The sequence below is a fragment of the Halichoeres trimaculatus genome, unplaced genomic scaffold (genome assembly GCF_033239565.1).
Source record: "Halichoeres trimaculatus isolate MK-OKI-2021-1 unplaced genomic scaffold, fHalTri1.1 fHalTri1_scaffold_8, whole genome shotgun sequence".
NCBI lineage: Eukaryota > Metazoa > Chordata > Actinopteri > Labriformes > Labridae > Halichoeres > Halichoeres trimaculatus.
In genome coordinates, this window is record NW_027437186.1 from 35546487 (window position 1) to 35571940 (window position 25454).

General features: G+C 40.5%; 1 protein-coding gene across 2 annotated transcripts in view; it reads right to left on the bottom strand.

The window, feature by feature from the left end:
* Nucleotides 1-25454, bottom strand: part of mcu (mitochondrial calcium uniporter) — a 138534-nt gene that overhangs the window by 59467 nt on the left and 53613 nt on the right. The window contains exon 2 of one of the 2 annotated variants that reach the window (XM_074676227.1): nt 11479-11589. In XM_074676227.1, coding sequence (XP_074532328.1) covers nt 11479-11589 — 111 coding nt within the window. Of the gene's footprint in view, nt 1-11478; nt 11593-25454 lie in introns of both variants that reach the window. The other variant, XM_074676226.1, reaches the window with a different exon arrangement.

The following is a 25454-nucleotide window of genomic DNA, read 5'->3' on the forward strand; positions in this document are numbered from 1 at the left end:
GAGTCAAACAGAGGCCTGTATATCTGCACTTTGACCACTAGGAGATCCCGTTCTTCCGCCGTCTTATTTGTGCATCTCCATCCGGCAGGTTAGAAATTTCGAATGTGTGCGGCGCAGAAATTTTCCACGTGAAAGGGACCACGCCAGGGGTCACCATTTGTCAGCACAAAGCCGCGCGGACCCCCTGGATGCGTCAAGCATAAATCAGCCTTTAAGCCCCAGTGTCCACCATCACTATGAAATTAATCACAGAAATAGTTTTCAGCAGAGAAAAACACAGAGCTTTCTCCTCTCTGCTAAGCTTCTTCAGCCGGTGTGGTGTTGTCATAGAGACTTAGACGTGAAAGTGTAAATCAATCCAGTCCTGTCTGGCTCGATCAAAAAGCTACAAAGTACCTACAGTGGCGCCGATAATCTCATTTAAAGTGTTGAAAATGATCAGGCAGATATCTAGAAGGGAGACTTTTTCCTGATCATTTCCAAACTCCTCACGGCTCCCTCAAAGTGCTGGAAACGTTTCTAAATAGAGCGCTTACTTACACGGACATTTGACTTTGGATTAGAGATTCTTAAAATTAGCCACATTACATGGTTGAGCTGACCCCTGCTGCAGCTGATGAGAGCCGGTGCAGGTTTCTCATCAAAGAGGCCGAGGATCCCCTGAGGGTAATGAACCTACGATCCACAAGCACCTCACACAACCCCACCTAAATAAATAAATATATAAAAACCATCCCTTAAGGCACACTGTGAACTTGCAAAACGCAGAGAGCGCTGAGATGATGCAAGAAATCAGAGGAAAGAAAAACTGGCCCGCCATCAACCTTTTGTTTATTGCATATAAGCAAAAAGCAATGATGCTTAATGGAGGAGTTAGAGTGCTGCGATGGCTCTGTGTGCTTTAACCTCCTATGATGAGGTGTCTTTCTGTTAATGCACCCTTTAGATAGCATAAGAACTGCACCATTGACTTTAGATTCAGGCTTTTGTTTGCACACAGCACAACTCACTCCTCATTATGCAACCTATTGCAGAGAAGTGATAGTGCACAACATGGAGGCTAGGTGTGAAAATGTTAATTGGACTCTGTGTAATCCACTCATCAGCTCACCCTGCGGTGGTGTTAGAGCCACATGTTGCTCACTGAGCGGCAACTCCTCTTTGGGTTTCCTCCTCCGTGTGATTCTGTGACATTCGACAACTCCTCTAAATTGCCTCGCTGTCCAATCTGTATGAGCCGAGTCACAGTTGGGTGAGGAGGCCCATACATGAGGATGCTCTGTGTGTGTGTGTTTGTGTGTGAAGCCGTGACCCATCAGGTCTCGAAGGAAGCTGCGGATAAACTGATGAATGCCAAGGAGGAGGGGAGACAGGGAGAGAAGGAGACAAGAGCCTGTACTGCAGCAGTGCAGGGGTGAAGGAGTGAAGGAGAGAAGGAGAGGGTGTCAGAGGAAAAATACAACAGGGAAATGAGTATCAAGTCAGCCACTGATTTTTAAGTTCTCCTCCTTAGAAAGATGAGAGAGGTCTGAGATTTTTATCAGTGGTACACTTCAACTATGAGAGACAACATCAAAAAAAAATCCTAGAGAGTAGGATTTCTAAAGACTTAATTTGTAAATTATGGTGGGAAATAAGTAATAAGCAAGATTTCTGGCTCTCACAGACATGTAACTTCTTATTTAAGAAGCTCTTCTGTCCTCCACTGGTTACCTGTATTAATGTCACTACACGGAGGGACCTGATGAAGACCTGCAGAGAGCTGGGACCAAAGTAACACAGGCTACCATCAGTAACCTCTTGCTTAAGCCCCAGGACATGTCCATTAAGGGTGGGCGATACCGGGAATTTTGCTATCAATCTGATACCAAGTAAATACAGGGCTAGTATCACCAATACCAATAGTTTTTACATGAAATGTTATGATCATTAAATGATTTTGTGATTTTTCCTTGAGTTGGCTGATTATGATTATGACTATGACTATGGTAAACACAGCACAAAGATTTTAGGCAATGAAAAATGCTTTTTTTTAACTATCCACAACAATAGAACAACATTTTAACTGTATAAAAGTAATAAAATGATTATTCTACCACAACAATTGTGGTGCAAAATAACGAAAAGTTCCCTCCCATTTGCAAGGAAAGTTAAGTAAATTGCTGGACGACACTTCAATCTCATCATGCTAGTATCAATACGATACCAATACTCATCTTAGTATCGATACTATTGATATTTAGATCGATACGCCCACCCCTAATGTCCAGGCCTGTCCTAAGTTTGCCAGAGAGCAGATGGATGATCCAGAAGAGGACTGGGAGTTTATCATGTGGTTGGATGAAACCAAAACAGAACTTTCCAGTAAAAACTCAACTCGTCACGTTTGGAGGAAGAAGTTGCTGAGTTCATCCCAAGATCACCAAACCTGCTGTGAATCATGGGGGTGGAAACCTCAGGCTTTTGGGGACGACTGATCCGTGTTAAGGGAAGAATGAATGGGGCCATGTATAGTGAGATTTTCAAGGTCCTGGAGTGGCCCAGCCAGTCCCCAGGACCTCAACCCCAGAGAAAATTTGTGGACGGAGCTGAAAGTCGGTGTTGCCCAGCAACAGCCTCCAAACATCACTGCTCTAGAGGAGATCTGCACGGAGGAACGGGCCAAAACACCAGCTATAGAGTGGAAACCTGGGGAAGACTGACAGGAAACATTTGACCTTTGTCGTCGCCACCAAAGGTCATGTTACAAAGTATTAAGTTGAGCTTTGGTTATTGACCATATTGTCCAACATAATCACCTCCGCCAAGGAGGTTATGTTTGTCTGTGAACAATAAAACTCAAAAACTAATGAACGGATCTTGATGGAATTTTCAGGAAATGTTCAAAATGAGATGGGAGAGAAGTGATTAAATTTCAGAGGTGATCCGAATCACCATCTGGATCTAGAACTTTTTTAAAGGAATCTTTATTATTGTGAGATAGGGCCATTTTCACCATATGTGTATGTATCTCCACCATAAATTGTCGGATTGGTTTGCAAAATAATACAAGACAAGGTCACCATAATTTCTGACAGATGTTAAAGTACGATCCAGATCCTGGTAACATTCTGGATACTAAAGTCCAAAAACCTCACAGTTATGGCCCTTGGTGGTGCTGTAGCATCTTTCGGCTTCGGAGTAAGCGCCACGTGGGCCCGTTCCACTTTAAATTCTACATCTTCTTGAAGTTAAAGCGTGTTCCTCAGAAAGTCAGAGACACATGCTATCATATCTTTCTTAATAATACCTTTGGGTATGCCATAAAGCCTAATATTATTGTGACATTTAGCAGTCAGGTTAGCCTCTTGCCTTAGCAAGTAGCCCATAGCGTTCTCCTGTCGTATGCCTCTATCCTCAGAGTTGCTCACCCTTATATCTGCTACGGTTAGCCTTTTCTCCAGTCCCTCTATTCATTGTTTTATTTCACCCATGGACATTTCTAATCTGTTGAGGGAAAGTTTCATGTCTCGGAAAGAGTCGTTGTTCTCTTGTCAAAGTTTCCTCAACTCCGCTAGCATCTCCGATTCCCCGTTAGCATCGCCGTTTGTTCTCAATGGTGTCAAACCTGCTTTCATATCATCGTTCTTTCCTGATCTTGTATCTTTCTTGGTCGCTCTCTGACTTAAACTCATCTTTCTAAACGGTGTGCCGTTTATTTGAGTGCACATTTGTCGGTTTTCATTAATTTCAAGGTTATTTTAATCATGGGTCTGATGGAGCAGAGAAACCAAACGTCTGTTCAGCTCATGACATCAGCAGAAGTCCACCAATATTTTGGATACTAAGATCTGGAATATGAAATATGTACTGGGTCATCATAATTTTCAACACTGTCAGGAAACAAGTCATCGTACAAACCTGCAACTAACACCAAATTGTAGCAGACAGTCTGCTGAAAGAAAGTATAACATTAAAGTCGGACTAAAGTGTTGGTGATAATCACAATATGCTTGGAGGAGGTCTGTGCTCTCTGAGTGCTTTACTAGTTTACAAATAAATTCTTTTTACTCCTTTTTTTGTGTTAAAGTGTTAAATTTCTTGCAGATGTGTCCATCATCGGCAAAGACAACAAGCCCCGCTGAGCCTCTCATGTCTCCTCCCTCCTCTGCACCCTGAACAAACATCTCTCCCTCAGGACGCCGCGCGGCAGGGAGACGCACACTCGGGACTATCGACCTGCTCCCTCTCAGCTCTGTTGTCTCAGCCTCGCGGTGAACCAGGCTTTGCTGAGATGACCCACAGCTGATGTTTAGACTTCCCAGCAGAGTAAGTAATGTATACATTTCCTCTGTTCTCGTCCACCCACCGTCCCCCAACGCTTCGCCGAGCGGTAGGCCCGCTGCGGTGGAATGTAAACACAGTCCAGGGGAAGCCTTCGCTCATTTTTCAGCGTGAAAACACTCACTTCCTGTTGAAACCAAATCTGGCTTCTCAGTTTCACCAAGCCCAATGACACAAATACAAACACACAAACACAAACAAAGCACACTTGACCTACACTTGCTTCCACTTTTATATCCACACACTTGCACACTCACACACACACTCACACACACGGAAAGAAGAGAAGATGAGCTAATGCACTGGTATCCACAGTAGGAGGGATGAAGCACTCAAGGAACAAATATCCTGTTCCCATCATAAAATTTTCATCCCATGCAGACTCGTAGGTGGGCCGAGTACATTTCCTGGTGAAAAATATCCACACTTAACCTTGAGCTGATCTTTTTAACATAATGCGTCTGCTTTATTGGATCCTAGCTGGACCTTACTCACAGGAATACCAAGTGAAAGGAGTTATAGTCCGGAGAAGGACAAAGCGGCAGCGCCAAGAAGTCCCGTCAGAGGAATCTCACGTCTGCTCGTCGTGTTGTCCTGGAAGGACACGGCACCTCATGCCAGAAAAATCACGTCAGATTTTGAATTAAACTTCCGGTGATACCGTCCAGGAACAATTTAATTCACTTCTTGGTTATAAATTCACGTGGTCTCCATTACTTTTGCAGACAGCTCTGAGATAATAAAGAGACTTTACAATGACGCTCTTTGGGAGTTCTGGATACTTGGTCAGGCTCACAGAGAGACTCTGCAACATCAAAGTTACACTTTTTAGAGCACTTTGACCTCCTAAGACCCAGTGGTCACATATTTGCATTTGGAGTGGGTCATTATTTTGTATAGTGTGTCATGGACGCCAAACTGGTTTTGTCTTCAGTGATATTTTTACTATTTTTGCTCCTGTGTTTGTCTGGAGATCCTACATGTAACCATGGCTGCAGTCTTTACATGTGAAATCAGCTGTTAGCAGCCTGTAGCATGTCACCGCTAACTGGTGCAAGGCCTGATGTTTCCCACAAGCCGAGGAGAAGGAGGTGAGGATGACGAGCTGGTTCTCAGGTGTGAGCTAAGAAGTGACGACATGGACCTGTCCTTCCATCCATCATAATTGGGAACGTAAGATCTATCTCCAATAAGATGGACGAGCTAGCTGTGCTAACCCAAGAACAGAGGGAATACCAGAAGGCAGAGTAGCATCATGCTATTCACAGACATGGCTAACGGAGCTAACATCAGACACCAACGCCACATGTGAAGAGCTTCACCTGCTGTGAGCAGACAGGATCCAGGAGACAGAGACTGAACAGACTGCTGAAGAAGCTCAGTCCTGGACCCTGTGGAGGTGGAGGCTGGCTGACTGGACAATGATGGACAAGCTGTCAGCATCCATTTTCTCATGGACCTTTTTGAACTTTCTATACACTTTCTGACTTTTGTTTTCTTGATTGCTGCTGTGACTCCTCCTGAATTTCCCCTCGAGGATAAATAAGTTATTCTATTCTATTCTCTATCGAGATACTTAGAGTTGTTGGAGTGTATCACTGTCATTTTCTAATAACAATATAAAATCTCAACTACTAATGCAATTTTTTTCACTTATATACTAGATAACTTAGACAAGAATTTAGGTTTATATATCAAAATAATTTTGCTGTTACTGCTTCCAAGTGGTTCCTCCACATGACATCTGCTTCCTGCTCCTCCCAGCTGAAGACATGACAGATGCAAATCATCCTTTGAAGAGGCAATTTTCTTAACTTTCTTATGATTTCCCCCAAACATATTTACAATTGTTCAATCATATCAGTCTCTAGAGTAACCCTCCCACAAAAATGTTCCTGGGATTAGGGACGGGTACCTTTCACATATGAAACGATACGGTACTGATGCCTGGTACCTGGCAATTGGTACCGGTACTTAACAGTATCAATTTTCTGTACTTTTTTGTGCGTATTTGGTAAAAAATATAAATTTGTTTAATAACATTTTTTTTGTTTTTCAATTTGACATATCCATTCTTCATTATATAACCTTGTAATGCTGTGTTCATGTCCAGCATGGAAAATCGCCTACTCTCCCACTCCCTCATGATCACAAAGATGCATTTAGGTACCTGTACATGGTACCTTTTGATTTTTCATGAATCGGTACCTGGTACTTTTGACAGATTTCGGATTGGTACCTATAAAAAAAACGTATTCAGTACCTGTCCCTACCTGGGATAAATATTTTTGGTTTATGGGCTTATTTCTGTGAGTGACAACGAAAGTTACCAGTGGGCACAAAGCTAGTTGCTAACTACAGGAAAACACTGCTCATAATTTACTTTTTCCAAATTGTAGAATGGGGTACAATGGCTCATTTCAGTCCTCTCTGGAAACTCATCCCGGCTAAATAAGTCCACAGGTGTTGAAGGCCTGGTTCTACACGATTTTGATACATTACAATATCGGGATGGGCAAGTACTTGTATTGTTTTCAGGTATGGGGCTGATACCAGCCTTTTTTCAAGGTAGTGGAATTTGCAAAGGCTGTTTTATTTTGGACTTAATGGAATACTGACTGTGCTGTCTTTGATCAAAATGATCTGTCACTGTGAATTTAGATTTTATGTCTCAAAAGTACTAGTAGTATCAGTACTCGGTATCGGTGGTATTGGTCTGAAAAAAGTGGTATTGAACATCCTTAGTAGGGATGCACCAGTGTCTAAAATTTGGCTGATAACCGATATTTACCGATATCAATATTGGTCACAGCAAAAAACAAAAAACTATCTTGACACAGATGATGTGTCAAGGTAGTTCAGAGAGAAAGAGCGGCACCATCGTGAGAAAAGACGACCATGGAGAGGATCAAAGGATGGAGCGCCCAAGATGAACACAATCAAAAAAAGTATGTTTTTTCTGATTTTTTGATGAAAATAGAAAGAGAGACACAAAAGAAGAGAGCCTGCTCTTCTTAGGTAGTTTTGGTGTTTACATAGTCAGAGAAAACAATATCATTTAGGTCTTGAAAGATCGTTCAAGATGCTCTGAAAATGGCGGCAGCTAAAGAGTAAATATTGGCCGATACCGTTATTGACACCAATATATTGTGCATCCTTAATCCCTAGTACAATGAAACTATATCCATCTGTGTGATTAATCTCTAAATCATCAGGATTATGTATTGTGAGTGGGTGCTGCTCACCCTGTCAGGAGTCTGATGCTCATATCCACCTGTTCATTACATCACCTGTTATTTAAAGAAGTCGTGATCTGATCTAATGTCCCCAAAGAGGCTGTGAAGGTTAGAGAGCAGCTGTGAAACTTTACTACAGAGCACATTAAATTCATCCTGTGTCATTTAAAATTACTTTGAGCCAAGTTCGTCACTTCCCCCAAGCCTGGATGACCACACACGTCTGTGGAAAACAACACACACTGAAGCACTTTCAGAAATCTAATCCTAACACAACACGGCACCGTGAGACGAATCCAACTCACAAACAACAGATGGCAACAGTCAATCAAATTAAGAAGTGAAGAAAAAGTGTAACTGGGAGTTGATGTCACGCTCCTGAGCTCAGCAGAGACAACACAGACTCATCCTTTAGTTTGTGAGATGAGTAATTTCAATCTGAAAGCCCTGCGAGAGGCAGACAGAGGAGAGATTATTAAACATCTGCAAGTCAATTAAGGAAATGACGATGACTTATGTGACTCCAATTTGACTGCGCTGACGGCTCTTATCATTATTTGGGATGGTTTCTCTTTTCATACACACACACAGCTCTTGAAGCCTCTGGACATTTAGGTTGAAATGAAAGAATGTGATTACAGAATGGAAGCTGAGAGTCTGATTAAACATCAACAGAAATCTGAGTGGAAATAAACTTTCATAAATATTAGAAACTCTTCTTCAAAGAAAAAGAAACCCAGCTCGTTTATTGGAGAAGAAAATCATATTTTGATCGAGATCTCTGGAGTCAGACGCACGGTTTTCACATGTAGAAACTGTGGCTGTGCTGACATGATGGTCGGGGACATACGGATAAGTTCACTGTCACATTAAAGAGACATGTTTCCAAAAACCCAGCCTCATCTCTGATGTGATCTGTCACAAAACTGCTAAAAATCCAGACCCATCTTCATCACAGAGGGATTTTCAGACCGTGTTAACGTTTCATACGGCAGAACACACAGCTTCGGGGAGGAGCACACAGGTGGAGAGGCCGCTTTCAACAGTGAGGTTTTCTGAATACATTTGAATAGATTTCATCTTATGATAACGGCTTTATCAAAGACTGCCGCTCCGTAACCTCATCAACCTTCAAAGGTTTCTCTTCACATGCTGATCACTGTTTAACTGAAGCTAACAACAACAGCTTATTCATAGTTTGGATAAAACACGGACAAATGGTGAAGGATTACTGGGATTAGATGACAAGAGTTTCACTCATAAAAACATCAAGACTGAAGCTGCCAACTGGAAACATATTGTGATGAATGTAGTTTTTTTTTCTCTTATTTGTAAATTTAAAAGATCAGATGAATGAAACAAAACTAACCATAAAAAAATGATTCACGATGCAGGGCTCACATTATGATTTTTAGAAAACAGGTGTGAGTAACCGACTTATTATTCAAGCTCCAGAGAGAAAAATCTGTTCTGTTCAGACATTTTTAGCTGCGTAACAGCCTGGTTACTGAGCTTCCAGTAAAAAAATCTTTGTTATACAGCGGAAATCCCCAAAGAGGCATCAGCTCTTTCATTTTTATCCATCTCTGTATCAGTTATCTGCAAAAATAAGAGCAGGACCACCTGGGCCGGCGTTTAAAACATGAGAAAAGTAAGAAGGTGGACAGAGTGTCCGTGCTAACTTTGTGTGCAAACGGAGCAGTACCATTGGAAACCGTGGGGGGCAGTGTTGCTGTTACTATCAAATATGTAGCTTTTGTGAGACATGAAGAAGAAATAACAATGGCGGTGCTTTCCCAATGTATTTTGCAGTTTCACTGACCACCGCATCCTTCAACACTGCCTCAGTTTTTGTCTTTGTTGTTAGAGCTACATTAGCAAAACTCCTCCACAGTCAACACGTTTGAGTTTGTTGTTGTTACAAACATTTGGCTCTGGGCTGCCCCCTGGTGGATGTACTGGTTAACAGCAATGCCAACGTAAAGGACACACAGAGGCATGAGAGCATAGTTTGAAAAGGATGTGTTCTTTATCGTGCCAAAAAAGAGGAGAAATGGGCCTTAAGATCGAACTGCTTTGGACCGAACACCATTGTAACCAGCTTCCAAGTTACTCATCCATTTATGAATCAAATGTTTTTTTAACAGCCCTGAATGGTAGCGGGATATATGTTTCCTACAGAAACAAATATGCATTGATGAGGTTTTTTTTGTTGTTTAATTCTGTGGCCGTTTGGTCACAAGTTTGAAACATGACATTACACCAGCATGTCTGTGATGTCACCCATCTGTTGCTAATACAGAGTTCTGAAGCCATTTTCGGCCAGTGCCACAATAACAAAGCTTCTTTCAACCTAGCTTTGTTTAAGTTTGGCTGTGGTGAAGTGGTGGGACCTTCAGCCTCTTCGCAGGCAGCTACAGGATGAAACCCAGCCAGTCAAGTCAGCCATGCTTAAAGACAATATGCTATTCTTACGATTCAATTCTATTACAATATTTGGGGTGCGGATTTCAATAAAATTGTGATTCTTTGATATTTACAATTTTCGGTTTGCTTTTTTAACACCAGACCATGTGAAAAAGTTAAATGATAATGATAATGTCTACAGACTATATCAGGAGCCATATTTTCCCATAAAATGCACATCACGTGAGTCAGAGAGAAACATTTCGCCCTTTGCTGGAGAAAAGTGGTAACTTTTCCAATCAAGTTTATAAACAAAGACTGAAACAAAGAATTTAAATTTGAAAAAAAAAAGATTTTTTATTTTGGCAAAGAATCCTCCTCAATCCTGATTTTAATATTGTCAAACAAAGAATCCTGATATATCGTATAACAATGTTTTCTACCACACCTCAAATACGGACGTAGTCTCTGCAATGTCACTCGCCTGTTCCTGAAACAGTAGACAGCTTTGAGCTTCCTTTCTAACAGCTAAAGGCGCCCGTCTGTCATGTGTGCTGAACTGTGTATCTCATTGGACAATCAGATGATCCTACCAACTTCTAAACCGCCTTGTTAGACCCCCCTGAAATTAGCGTTTTAGACCCACACTGTGTTTTGAACCAGGCTGTAAACATGTTTTTAATGTCATAAAAGTCTCTTTTTTTTGGCTTGGTGTGTACCAGGTTTCTGGTCTTATGTCAGCCAGCCTCAAGCAGATCCTTGATAGACAGCAACTTTTTACACTTTTGCGTAGGCTTCAATTTTTTAAACAGGATGTTGCCCCATGGCCATGCCCATATATGGGCAAAACTCAAGTCTTATAACTACAAAAATAACAAGTCCCATTTCTAGCAAGTCTGTTTGGCTGAATGCTGCTAAATTTTACGTACTGCACCTTTAATTAATTCATCATATATTATTAATTCTATATCTTTCTTTGAAGAGAAGGAGTTAACATAGAGCAAAGCAAAGTCATGCTGTATTCCTCTATGAGAAACATTATGACGTCGCCCTCTGCTGCTCAAAACCGGATACTGCACTTCATTTTCTGTTGCACTGATTTTAATTCCAAGCTAAACTGTTACAAAATAAGGAGCTTTTCTTCTGTTTAAAATCCAGCCAGTGTTTTGAAATGAATATTCTTGTTGTTGTTGGCCGCTTCTTCAGGCAGAATGACGCAGGTTACACACACACACTGCCAATATCCAGTTGGCCAATATTGATCTGAAACAACTTGAAATCTTGGCCTCGTAATGGCATCAATACCCTGACTGACCTTTCCAAAGGACTTTCAAATCCGCAATATGGTGATGAAGGAGTCGGAAAAGTGCTGGCACTGCTGATGCCCGCTGCTGTCGATAACCCAGCCAGAAGAAGCCCTGGATTCACGTGCAGTCCACATCAATGAGCCGACAGCGCTCACACAATCGAATTCCTCTATCACAGAGTCACACACACGCATGCAGATACTAACCTGTGGAGACAGGGCAGTGGGAGGCTGGCTGAAGAGTGTGGAGTGGGCCGCTGACCGTAGGCCATGTGCTCTCCTCACAGTCTGACGGGAGAAAGAAGCAGACAGTACCTCCTGCTGAGGAAGAGACACAAACAGACGGAAACGTCCAGTTAGAGAGCATCATCTTTGGCCCAAAGTGGAAACTCACTGTTCGGGAATAATCACAACAACAAATAGGAAACAGAAAATCCTCATGCTATTGTCACAACAGCCTCCATCAGGACCTTCAGCGCAGTCTCTGCTACGAGCTACAAAGAGGCTTAAAATAATGAGGCGTGAAAGTGGTAGTTTCTTTCCGTTTCTGCCACAGGCCAGGACACTTTCTGTGTTTTAGCTGCAATCCAAACCCAGTATGTTGGCGAGCAGAAGGCCAGGCAGCTTTCCTTATATTATTTTAGACACAAGAGTGTCACAGTTCTTCACACAGGCAACAAAATGAGACGGAGAGCTACAGACGTTTAAAAACTGCTACAGAAAGAATAAACAGAAAAATCAAAAACTGTAAATGGAAATATACTCTTTGGTTTAAGCTCAGGAAAAGAGAAGACAGATTTATAAAGTAGTGAAACTCCATGGACAATGTGTGACATCTCTGATAAGATGGCAGTTACTGTGTAGCAATCACTCATCAGCAAATCCAGATGATTGCATCAAGAGTTTCCAGGTGATGTTGGAGCAGTTTAGGAAAGCAGTGCATGAAGCTCCAAAAAAAAAAACCACACTTTGAGTCCAGAACGGAGATTTAATCTGCAAATGGGAAACGAACGTTCTTGCGTCATCAACGTTTTTTTCCCCCAAGATGCTTTCAGGACTTCAAGGCCTTGAAATCTAAAATTTGAAAAAGGAACCTTCTGTTCACAAATGCAGCTGATGATCTGGGTCAGACACTCTCAAAATTGATAAAATCTATGTAGTAAATGTGGATTTGCTGGACGTGAATTTTCCAAACTACTGCCCGCTTCTTTTACACTAGGGGTGAGTAATAGCAAGAATTTCATCCAATCGTTTGGTCGGTTGGTGCCAATTTCCTTAATTTTGTGTGATCAGTGATCGGCCCATCCTTACATTTGAAACTGATCTTATAAACCTCCAGGAAGGTCTGACAGCCAGCCTTTGTTGCTTTTTGCTCTGAGACCTAACACTCAGGACACTTTATTGGTTGTTAAAGTTAAAGCGTAAAGATTTTCCTGTTTCACAGGTGTTGTTCAATGATTTTCAATAAAATAAGATTGGAACATTAAAGGTTTAAGCTGTCAGTTTAAAAAAAAAATCGGTATTGGCAGGTCAGGCTTTTTAAAGATAGGTGATCGGCCAGATAATTGTGATCGGTGCACCACTACTCAAAACCCACATCATCAAGTTTAGGATTTAAATATTTTGAATATACTTCGAGATGATATTTATTACATAGTTTTAAGGCAACATACAGTGGAGTAGCTCATAGCCACGTATTCTACTATCAACTCACCTGAAGTTCGAATTTTAATTTCAAAACAAAAATATCAAGACTAAGAGTTGACAGATCAAAGTATGGCAGTATATCACTGTGTGCATTTTTTTCCACCTCTAAAACTAATGTTGCAACTAGTTTTTGAGTGAAAAACGTAGTCAGTTGGTGAAACTGACAAATGTCGATTAGTGTAACCACTTTTTCTCATAAAAAAAATCTGATATTCTGCAAAAAAAAAAATCCTAAAAATATGATTTTATCAGTCTGCTACACTGTAAAAAATGAAATTTAAAATTATTTAAACCGAAAAAATCAAGGTCTACGGCATAAGACTTGCTTAGTACACACACACAAAAAAATCATATTATCATAGATAGAAATATTTTAAATCCCCTTTGAGATTATGCTTATAGTACAGTCAATGGGAAACATACAGTGTAATAGCTCTTTAGCGCCATCTACTGCAGTGGAGGTGCGTAAGTTGTGTTCTACTTTTTATTTTATTTTATTTTGATTAAAATGTGATATTCTATTAAAAAAATAAATCGATACAATAAAATAAAATAAAAGATGAATTAATGAAAAGTATTTGGTGTTATGAGATGAAACAAACATCTTAATATTGTCATTTATTGCTGTATAAATATTTTTTTTAACCCCTCTTCTTCTCACATTGGCTTTCCCTGACATATTGCAGACATTTCACTATGAGGCCGTCTCAAAAAAAAAAAAGTCAGGAGAAAATTCAGGTGAAAAAAAGGTGCTTTTTCTGTTCACACATGCTGCCAACCTGGAGAAAAATTCAGGTAATTTATGTGAAAGGAGCTTTGAATCGTGACAGGTTACTGTGCTGCTCTGTATAAAGATGGAAGTCAGAGTAAAATCTTTTAACGGTGTGCTCAGCTGTCTCTGAATCAGCTGACTGTAACTACTGGATTCCAGGCACGGCTGCAGCAGACCATTACAGTCCTCCTCGCCGCTCTGCTCCTCGCAGGCGTAACGCTGCAGCCGGAGCCGTGCGTGTGAGACAGTCGAGCTGTCATGACAAACTTCCTGTGTACGCTGGGGAGGGAGTGTGAGTCGGCCTCTGCTGCTGCGGCTGTCACTCAGAGATGAAAGAGCTGACCAGCCTGCAGCTGCTCCGAACCTCGACCAGGATTAGCAGCCGGTTATTTATTCATTATCTCTGATTTAAGGTTGCTTACAAGTCCTCCTGCTGGGGGAAAACGCTCTGAATTTGGCTGCTTTGATGTTTCTGGATGAAGATGTGAGCGTTTGTGAGCTTGTTTGGGTAAAGAGAGATATATTTCAGTGTGTGCCTCTGTGTGTGTGTGTGAGTGTGGGTGTGTGTAGGCAGGTGTATGACAGAGGGTCACAGTAGACCAGGATGACTAAAATACTTTCACCTTCAGGTTCACGCACACTCTCAGATGTTCCCAGCCTGCAGGCCCGGAGGAAAGGGAAGATGGAGATAAAGTGGAGCCCTCTGTTACCAACACTGGGATCACCTTGACTGAACAACTTGTGCAACCCATTAACTACTCATAGAAGACCACGAAGGCGGCCTCTGGAGGGGCTGTGATCACACACACTTAAACAGAACAAGTAGCGCGGTGCTTTAACACTCCACGAGCTGCTCGCTTCGTTTAGAGACAGAACAGCCAGAAAGGTCAGCGCGGCGATTACGTTTTAAAAACCATCACAGTCGGTCCAGCGTTTACAGCTGTCAGAAGATGAAACTGTTAAAGATGATTGTCTCTGGCTGAGGGAGTGAGTGTGAAAATGTCAGCAACAAGGGAACATGCAAATGCTGGATTTCTGCAAATGCATGAAAAATAAGACATTTTATTTCTCATTTAGCTTCAAAAACATGCTTAAAACTCTTTGTTCAACCTTATCGTCCTCAAATCTTGCAGGTCATAGGTCATGCACAATGGTTCCTGTTCACATTCAAATTCTTCCTAACACATGTTACTAACGGACTACTCAATTTTTACATGCAGTTTACCTCACTGTGTCTGGAAACATATTCCTGGACCTGGCTTTCCAAATCATTACAGGCTACCAACCCAACAAAATATTAGCACCAGAGACCGTTAACTTCCTGTTGTGGGACTACATTGATGGGTCAATCCAAAAATGGACTAAATTCACCAAAAGATACTTAATTTAGCTAAGTGGTAGGAAAAAAGACAACAAAAGCTTTCATAGTATACATACTCCAAGTATTAAGTAGGAATGGGCAATGATTTTCAAATATTCAAATCAATCAGATCAGTAACATTAAAAAAATCAAATAGTTGACGGCGCTGTCCACAGATCAACAGTCAGTGGTCAACTTCATCACCCAAGAAGTAAATTTGATGATTGATGTGCGAAGCAAGTCCTTTTTGTCAAATGTGATGTTGGTAGGTACGTGTATGTGGGTGGGCAGCAATGGCGGCTGGGAAGGTGGGTTATCTTCAAGTAATTTTCAAATACAAACTAGCAAATATCAAATATCGCTTTTGCTTGAAATGCCCATTTTTTGTTTTAAGTTTTTTTTTTTTAAGTGGCCACAGAAATTAAGGATGCACCAATCGACATCAGTACCTGGGCTTTACTGATACTGATACCAGTGTTAGATAATAATCTGCATGCTCTACTGTGGGATCAGACTTCAGTTTAGGGTAAAAGGCCAAAAAAACGAGTAGATGGAATTACTGAAGTTAATATTTATCCAAACCATAGAATACTGAAATGTTAATGATCAGTTTGGTAAAAATGAAGCTTCAGAATCTGCAGAAATTACTAATCGATGTTAAACTTTTACACCCTATGGACTGATAATTAGACATGCACTGATCGATCGGTGCCAATTTCCTAAATTTTGGGGGACCGTTGATCGGTGATCGGCCCATCCATACATCCATTCATCCAAACTGATCTTACAAACGTCCAGGAAGGTCTGACAGCTTCTTGGTTGTTTAAGTTAAAACATAAAGATTTTATTGTTTCACAGGTATTGTTCAATGATTTCCAATAAAATAAGATTGGAACATTGAAGGTTTATGCTGTCAGTTATAAAAAATAAAAACTAAAAATCAGTATTGGCAGGTCAGGGTCTTTAAAGATCGATGATTGGTGATCGGCCAGAAACTTGTGATCAGTGCACCCCTACTGGTAATGCAGCAAAAAACATAGAAAGAGTGCATCCCTAACAGAAATAGAATAAAATAGAATTACTTTATTGATCCCAAAGCAGGAAATTATGGTGTTACAACAGCAGTTATCATCATCAGAGCCAGTTGAACAATAAAACACACAAACATAAGTCCTCAAAATAAAACAAGTAGGATTGTAAAAGACATATACACCAGGATTTAGTTAACATTACTGCTGGTTTTGAATCAATAAATAAATAGAACAGTAACTTCAACATGTCAGCTGGATGTAGGAAATGTGCAAATATCTGCTGAAGTTTAGAGGTAATGTTTGAAAGATATAATAAAACATGATGGTGAAAGAGGGAGATATGTAATAGTACAGAAGCAGAGCAGGCCGTCATTGCTATAAAGTCAAATGTAATGATTTGTAACATGCACAGTGGCAGAGCAGAGCAGATTGTGACCAAGAGACAGACGTTAACCCTATGATGACAGTGCATTCGATAGAAGAGAGCTGTTGTAGAGGGATATCTTTGAATGCTCACTTGTGTAGATGGTTTTTCAAATATTTAGTCCTGTAAACATGCTTATTTCTAATTTTTTTGTTTGTTTTGCTTGGTGAAAGATGTCAGGATCAAATGTCTACACTCTTAGTCACAGACACATATCAGCTGGATTAACACAGAGGCTGTGATTCCTGGACTCTCTCCATCTACAAGTTTAAAAAAAGGGCACATCCCATTCAGAGGTCTCTCATTACTTTGTTTTGCATTTAAGAAACAGCTGACTGTCATAGATATGACATGTTTGTTATAGGAGATAACATGTTGCACCATGTCTTGGCTGTGAATTCATGAAGTCTCCACTTGTTGCTTGGTGACAGCAGCACAGACCGACGGCTGAATGCAGATCGACTTGTGAATGTGATCTTTCTTCTTATAGTGACAGAGACACATAATCCTTTAAATGCTGAATTATCCCTTTAGACAAAGTTTAATTCCCTTCCCATCAGCCTATTCTCTCAACTTTCTTTTACCACGGCCATCCCAGCATTCATTGGTCACATATACAGTTGTGGTCATAAAGTCATGGCTCTCTCGAGTTTACAGTTATTTCTACAACTCTGGTTTTTCTCTGATAGAGTGATTGGAACAGATACTTCTTTGTCACAAAAAAACACATGTGAAGTTTGGTGCCTTTATGACTTTATTATGGATTAACAGAAAAAGTGACAAAATCTGCTGGGTCGAAAATGTACAAACAGCAATGCTAATATCTGGTTACATGTCCCTTTCTTAGGCACTTTTGGTCGCCATCCACAAGCTTCTGGTTGAATCTTTGACCACTCCTCTTGACAGATTTGGTGCAGTTCAGTTAAATTTGTTGACTTTCTGACATGAACTTGTTTCTTCAGCATTGTCCACATGTTTTCAATGGGATTTAAGTCAGGACTTTGGGAAGGCCGTTCTAAAACCTTAATTCTAGCCTTATTCAGCCGTTCCATTACCACGTTTGGGGTCATTGTCCTGTTGGAACACCAAACCAAGCCTAAGACCCAACCTTGGAGTGGATGATTTTAGGTTATCTTGAAGAATTTGGAGGTAATCCTCCTTCTTCATTACCCTATTTACAGCCCCACAGCATCATACTTCCACCACCGTGCTCGACAGTAGGCGTGGTGTTCTCAGGGTTTAAGGCCTCACCTTTTCTCCTCCTAACATGTTGCTGGGAATTATGGCCAAACAGTTCAATTTTTGTTTCATCTGACCACAGAACTTTCCTCCAGAAGGTCTCATCTTCATCCATGTGATCAGAAGCAAACTTCAGACGAGCCTTATTGTGCCGCTTTTGGAGAAAGGGCTTCCTTCTTGCACGGCAGCCTCTCAGTCTATGGCTGTGCAAAACTCTCTTGACTATGGACACTGACACCTGTGTTTCTCCCTGATCGGTACAATGTCAAAACAGTGCCATGTACTTTATACTTACAATTGTTTGCACCTGCAGCTTTCCTGACTTGTTCAAGTCAATGATTCGCTTTTTCAGATCTTTGCTGAGCTCCTTTGACTTTCTCATAGTGGCATTTATGGGCATCTGTATCCAATGAGCTCTATTTAAATGAAGTTAAGAGGCCGTGCTATGAAGCTCGTTTTATTGACCAAAATTGCTAATTTATGTAACTGTTTGTATATTTTTGACCCAACAGATTGGGTCACTTTTTCTGTTAATCCATAATAAAGTCAGAAAAGCACCAAACTTCACTTGTGTTTTTTGTGGCAAAGAAGTATCTGTTCCAATCACTCTATCAGAGAAAAATCAGAGTTGTAGAAATAACTGGAAACTTAAGAGAGCCATGACATTATGTTATTTACAAGTTTATGTTCAACTGTATCACACTCCAAGTCCAGGATGGGAGGTACTTCCCCCCCAAATCAACAAGGTCCTGCTCTGATGAAAAGAAAAAGCGCTCATTGAGGAAACTAATCTCATTACACCCTCGTCTCAACGTTTGTGCTCCTCTGATACGTTACATCTCCAACCACGTGGCTCCCAACGCCCAAGTTTTGATGTCAAAAGCAGAGCCAGAGCAGGATCCCTGTTTGAGCTGCAGCTCCCCCCCTGCTGGGTGAAATACTGATCCCATCCAGAGCTAATCCAGAGTCATGAATTAATAAAACCTGGATGTTTTTGGCCTGTAGCAGGAGAACCACACAGACCTGAGGGAGAAGTCAATAAAAAGACCAAAAGGCACCGTGTGTGTGTGTGTGTGTGTGTGTGTGTGTGTGTGTGTGACAGACTCCAGCTGTGATGGAGCTCACCAATAAGCCACAGAGCTCGGCTGAACGTGAGCCATGACGAGGAGTAATCAATAGTAATCAGTGAAACAGCTTTTAATAAGACGAGCGGCTCGAGACGCCATCACTCTCTGGATCTGTGATCTCTGGTTCGTCCTTCCTGCTATGAGCAGAGATGAGCCCATGATACTGTCTTTCTCTACATGTTATTACACACACAATTAGCTCTCCCTTAACGACTTTCAGCTTCTGTAAATTACATCTGACAAGCGAGGACAGTCTGTATCATGCAACGCTGGAGCAGTAATAAAAACCTCCGGTGAATGATTTCTGCTGCTCCTCTCAGATAAAGATTTTCTGCACGAGACAAAGTGTAATTTGACTTCTCAGCACGCACACCTGCACAGGTTCAGGACCCCGCAGGCTGCAGCATTAGCTCCTCTGGTCAGGCGCCGTGATAACCTGCATTAAGGACATTTTCTGCCGCCAGCTCTCCGTTTTACAACCGCTAAGAATTAATTCCTGAAACAGCTTCTGAAGACAGTTTATGTAACACGTTACGCCGAGTTCATAAAAGTGTTTGACAGTGACCTTTAAACAGAAAATGAAACTTTCACAAGCTTTCAAACTCCAACATTAGCATGGAGTCTGTGAACGGCCAGGACAGTCTTCTCAGGAGGAGGATGAACATTGTTTGATGCTGCGGTGGGGATATTTACTAAAGCAATCTCTGCCAGGCAACCACACAGCCTCATTTTTATTCTGCCAGCAGATCCAAGCTGCAGCAGCACAGTGAAACAAAATTATGCATCTGTGTGAGTCAATAAGCTCCTGTTCAGGGATCACGGTGCAGGTTTTACACTTACAGAGAGGACAAACGCGTCAGATGTGCAAAATGAGACGTGATGAAACGGAGAAATGTGGCCAGCGAAGAGCTCGGTGAGCACAGGTGCTCCAAAATTCATGATGTGAGTCTCTAATTCAGTATCTACACACTCTGCTGAAGCTACACTCACCCGACATGTCGAAAAACAGTCTGAGGACTGAGTTACTGCAGGGAGCTGAATACTCTCTGTAAATTTACTGGAACAAGATGTCAAACTTTTTAAGAAACTTTTAAAGAAACTTCATTAAATTTCTTTAAGTCTGATTCGAGTTTTGACCCTTGAAGACTTCTCTTCTTTCTCTGTGCACCATAGGGGCCAAAATCCCGGACTCTGACTAAATTCTTGGTAATATGGGACCCGTTTATCGCCTACATGGACAAAGCTGACGTAAGCTGAAGCTCACTTTGTGACCACAGTGATTCTTCTTTAAAGAGACTCAACAGACTTGTGTTTGTGCCGTATTTTCTTGTTTCTTTGATTGTACAAAATAAAAAACACTAAAAACCTACTAATAAAATATTGGAAAAAAAAAAAATCCCTCACTCTGCAAGAAACTTGGCAAAAACTTTCTGGTTGTGTCCTCAGGTGTTTTAATTAATTAAAGCGACTCAGGCCTCATTTTGTTTTTTTGTTAAATCTCTTGGAACAAGTTTTTTTTATCATGAATATGTGACGTACAGACTTATAGTAAATGCTGTGGTCAAGTCAACGAACCCTGAGTCTTAGTCAATACATAAGTCCCTGTTTTCAAGTCCAAACTGAGTCCAAGTAAAGAATCTGGGTCAAGCGTGGGTCCAGTAAAATCCAAGAAAGGCGGCTCCTGCACTTCAAACTCCTCACTCTCTGAACCTGGACTGATTAGCCGCGTTTCCACCAAGCAGTCCGGTTTGGTTCGGTTTGGTTTGGCACGGTTTGCTTTAGTTAAGCCTGATCCCGTTTGCGTTTCCACAGCATACTGTGCCCTCTACCAGTTCAACCAATTAATGATCTGCAGTGTTGTAGCTCCACCTCCTGAGAGTGGATCGGTTCAGTCTGGCACCCATTGAAAGAGTCCCAAAAAGTGGGAAGACTCGTCTTGGTTATTTGGGGATCTGTCCCGGGATTAGTCAGAGGAAACGCCACAAAATGCAGATCGGTCTGCTTGGTGGAAATGCGGCTATTGGTCGACCCTGTGAAGTCGGGATGGGTACCTTTCGTATTTGAAACAACACAGTACCGATGCCCGGTACCTGGCAATCAGCACCGATACTTAACGGTACCAATTTTTGGTACTTTTGTGTGTTTATGTGGTAATGAACAGGGATGGTCTGATACTGATTTTTTGACTTCTGATCCGATCCAATTTTTTTTCATAATATGTTTTGCCGATACCTCTCTCAGATAATTCCCGTACTCCATTGGGTGACTCTGTTGTAAATGATGAATCATATGTGTCGTCATTGCTTTTTAGGGAAGGGTACCTTTCACATTTGCAACGATACGATATTGATGCCTGGTACCTGGCAATCAGTATCGTTACTAATTTCCAGCACTGTTTTGTGTTCATGTGGTAAAAAATATCAAATTGTTTAAAAATGAAACATCATTTTTTTCAATTTAACATATTTATTCTTCAATATATAACCTTGTAATGCTGTGTTAATGTCTAGGGATGGGTACCGAATCAGGTACTTTTATAGGTACTGACTGAATTCTGTCAAAAGTACCAGGTACTGATTCAAGTAAAATCAAAAGGTTCCATGTTTAGGTACCTGAACACATCCTTGAGACTGTGAGGAAGTGGAACAGAAGGCATTTTTCCACACTGGACATGAACACAGCATTGCAAGGCTATATATTGAAGAATAAATATGTTAAATTGAAAAAAATATATATGTAATAATTAAACAAATTGATACTTTTTGCCACATAAACACAAAAAGTACCAGAAATTGTTGAGTTGAGTACCAATACCGATTGCCAGGTTTACCGTAATGTTTCAAATGTGAAAGGTACCCATCCCTATTCATGTCCAGTATGGAAAATCCCCCACTCTTCCACTCCCTCAAAGTCACAAGGATGTGTTAAGGTACCTAAACAGGGTACCTTTTGATTTTACATGAACCAGTACCTGGTACTTTTAAAGAATTTGGCCTGTACCTTTAAAAGTACCTAATTCGGTTCCCATCCCTATTGCTTTCCAAAGACAAGTCGTCCTGCACAGCAGACATGTTTGCACCGTGGTTTGATTTCCCAGCCGTAAAGCGTGACGGTGCTGAAAACACGTGAAAACTGGATCATGCTGTTTACGTAACGAACTCTGATGCTATCTGATCCTCCAAAAGTACCATATCAGACACCAATACCTTATCAGTGAACTGGATCGGGACATCCCTCGTAATAAATATATATTTTTTTTGACGATGAAATCTTAAATTTAACATTTTTATTTCTCAGTATATGAACTAGTAAACAAGATTATTTGGGTCTTGAAAGATCGTTCAAGATGCTCTGAAAATGCTGGGAGCTAATGAGTAAATATCAGCCATTACTGATACGTTAAAAAAATGACCAACATCGCCTGATACCGATAGAAACACCTGGAGCCCTCTCGACATTAATCCAAACTTTAACCAACCTGAATGCTGCAGTGCTTAAATTCTGCTCATGTTTCTGCTGAATCTTAAAGTTTAATAAAGTGGTGGGTGAAGTCAATTTGGTAGAGCACTGTGGATTTTTCGGAGAGATCTTAACTAAGTGTTTTTTATTTTATCAGAGATTAATGTTGGACTGATTTCCCCTGTGAAGAGCTCCACTCTCTGCAGATTCACATAACACATTACAAAACATTGTTTAAAGATTAAGTCCTTCCTGTTTGGGATGAGATATGTGAGCTGACTCTGCTCTCAGCCTCTGCTCCACAACAACGAGCATCCAAAACGAACGCTGTGTCACTGAATAACAGGAGACTGAACTCAAAGATGGAGGAGAAAGCTTTGGAAAAGTTATCAAAGCTCACAGGTGTGATTTTGAAAATGAGACTGAAGTTAGCGAGCCCTCTCAGCCCGGGCAGGCCTGCAGTGAAGGGAGGGACGGTGGGGGGGGAGGTCTATTTCTGCTGATTAGATTGCCTCAGAGGACAGCAGCTGCTCTCTCCAGATACCAACGACTGCACTCTGAGCGGGATCATACACACACACACACACACTCAAAACACAACCACGCTTATTCTCCTGATAGATGAAGGCAGCAGCTGGTCAAGTCCCACCTGACTACACCTCTTCTTTGTGGATACAACACAACAAGCAGCACCAGCAGAAACACTTAATCTACAAAGCAGGCACGCAGTGAAACTAAGACGAGTTACCGAGCTGGCACAGGGTTCGGTTTGAAGCGTTCGCAGCTGACAAGAGGGAGGAATGGGAAATTATGAAAGGCTGCTGACGATGACGAGGAGGTTACACGCTGATCTAGTCGAGTGGTTATCAAGCAGCAACCTTGGAGCTGTCTGTGCTGTCTGCGCCGTATGTCTGCGTGCCTGTGTACAGCCACAGCCAACGTTTTTTTTTTCCTCTGCCAAATCCTAACATTTGCTAATCTGCTTCGTCTCGGCGCTACAGACACACCAATGAACCAATCAGAGCAAGCTATAGGCGGCATCTTGGTTTGTTTCTCTCCCTCCCATATGTGAGAGAAAGCATGGCAGCCAACGAAAGAGAAAGTGACGAGTTGGTCCCCCTGGTTTGGGTTCTCCCGAAGTGACACAACACAAACAACAGTCAATTGTAAAGTTTGCAACGAGAAAGTTCGTACTCCTGACAAAAACATAACAAACCCTTTAAACCACCAAAAGAGACAGTGCCTGAAACAGTACACCCAGGAGACGGGCAGCCACACCATCATCCATACTGCCAAAACAAATAACTTAGATACAGGTATTATGATAAGGGTACTCTTTTCGACTCAACAACTCAGTGCTGTAAAGATGAGACTGAAGCAGTAACATTTGGCCTTGTAAAGGATGTGGTCCTCATACAGCATAAAAACTGTGAGTTTTCTTTAGACATTTATTGGATTTTAATAACATGAGTGTTTAACCTAAAAAAACAACCTGAAGTCACTAAAGTGATACATATCCCACTCAAATAGATATGCTCCCTCTGCACCCACTAGGCACAGCAACAACAGTCTTCTCTGACACCACATACGGACTTCAAGATACCAGTTCAACGTCACATTTAGAGGTCCTAAGCTCTGGAGTGGATTAAGCGCACCACTGCGATCAATGTCCTCATTTTCTGCTTTCAAAAAGCATTTAAAGAAACTTCTGTTGTCATCCTGATCCCTGTCCTCGTCCTTCTAACTGTGTGTTTCTTGCTTTTGCTGCATCTTTTCTGAATTTCTATATGTACTTTGTGATTGCTTCTTTGGTTTGTATTGTTTACGTTTGGTTTTCTCTTGTTTTGTCTTTTGTTTTTTTGTTTTTTTGCTGAGTGTTTAGCCTGCATGTCCTGAGATTGTTATGGGCAGGTGTGGCAGCTTCTAACACCTTGCTGAGTTTTGTACTTGTACCAAACTTGAGCTTAACAAAATAAACATAAACTGATGTGCTGCCTTGATAAGCTAGTTTTTAGCTGTAGCAAGTGAGTACTTATGGTGTTCAAATTGATTTTACTATCAGATTAGATTAGAGTCTTTATTGTCATTGAACATTAGTATTGGTGCAAACAAATTGTGCAAAGCTCTCCTCTTTGTGCAAAAAGATTTGATAGATAATAAATAAAATAGAAATATAAGAGTATAAATAACTAAACAATGATGTATGTAGCAGCACTTAATACAAATTAATAAAACTAAAAAACAGAAACTTTGCAAATAAGCAGCACATCCATTTCAGACAATTATTGCACACATTTTTCATTTATTGCACCCAACCTGAGGTTGAGCAACACAGAAAACAAAAAGACTAAAACTAAGAACTTAATGTTATGAACGTCAACGTTTTTGTTTGATTTTAATTTTACTTAGCACAAGTTTGCTAAATTGTTTTCCTAATTTAAAAGGGTTCAAGAATACCATCTTATATGATTTTTTTTTTCATTTAGAATTTTAATTTTAAATAGGACTTAAAAATAAATAAATAAATAAATAAATAAATAAATAAATAAATATTATTAAAAAAGTAACAACTATAAAAATAAATATATTTGTATTATTATTATTATTTTTTATTATTATTATTTTTATCATTATTATTATTATCATTTTTATTATTATTATTATTATTATCATTATATTGTATACATGTAATATATATATTTTTTTACATTTTTTGCAATTTTGTTGTACTTGTTGCAATGACAAATAAAGTTCTATTCTATTCTATTTTTTTACTGTTAAATAATATGCAAATTAATCTGAATAATCTAAATTTAAAAACAAGTGATAAAATCATGATTTTGCAAAAACAAAATCATTTCACCCACCCCTACTTTAAGTTTCCAGCACTCCCTTATTGAACTGATTAAAACAGAATTCATTAGCTACACAAATTATTAGTTTTTTTATGGATTCAGAAATTGTGCCTGGCATTTTTGCTCCATGATAAAGCAGCTTGGAGGTCTGTTTACTGAAGGTGTAAAAGGATTACTCCAACAAATGATGGAGGCAATTTTCCATCTTC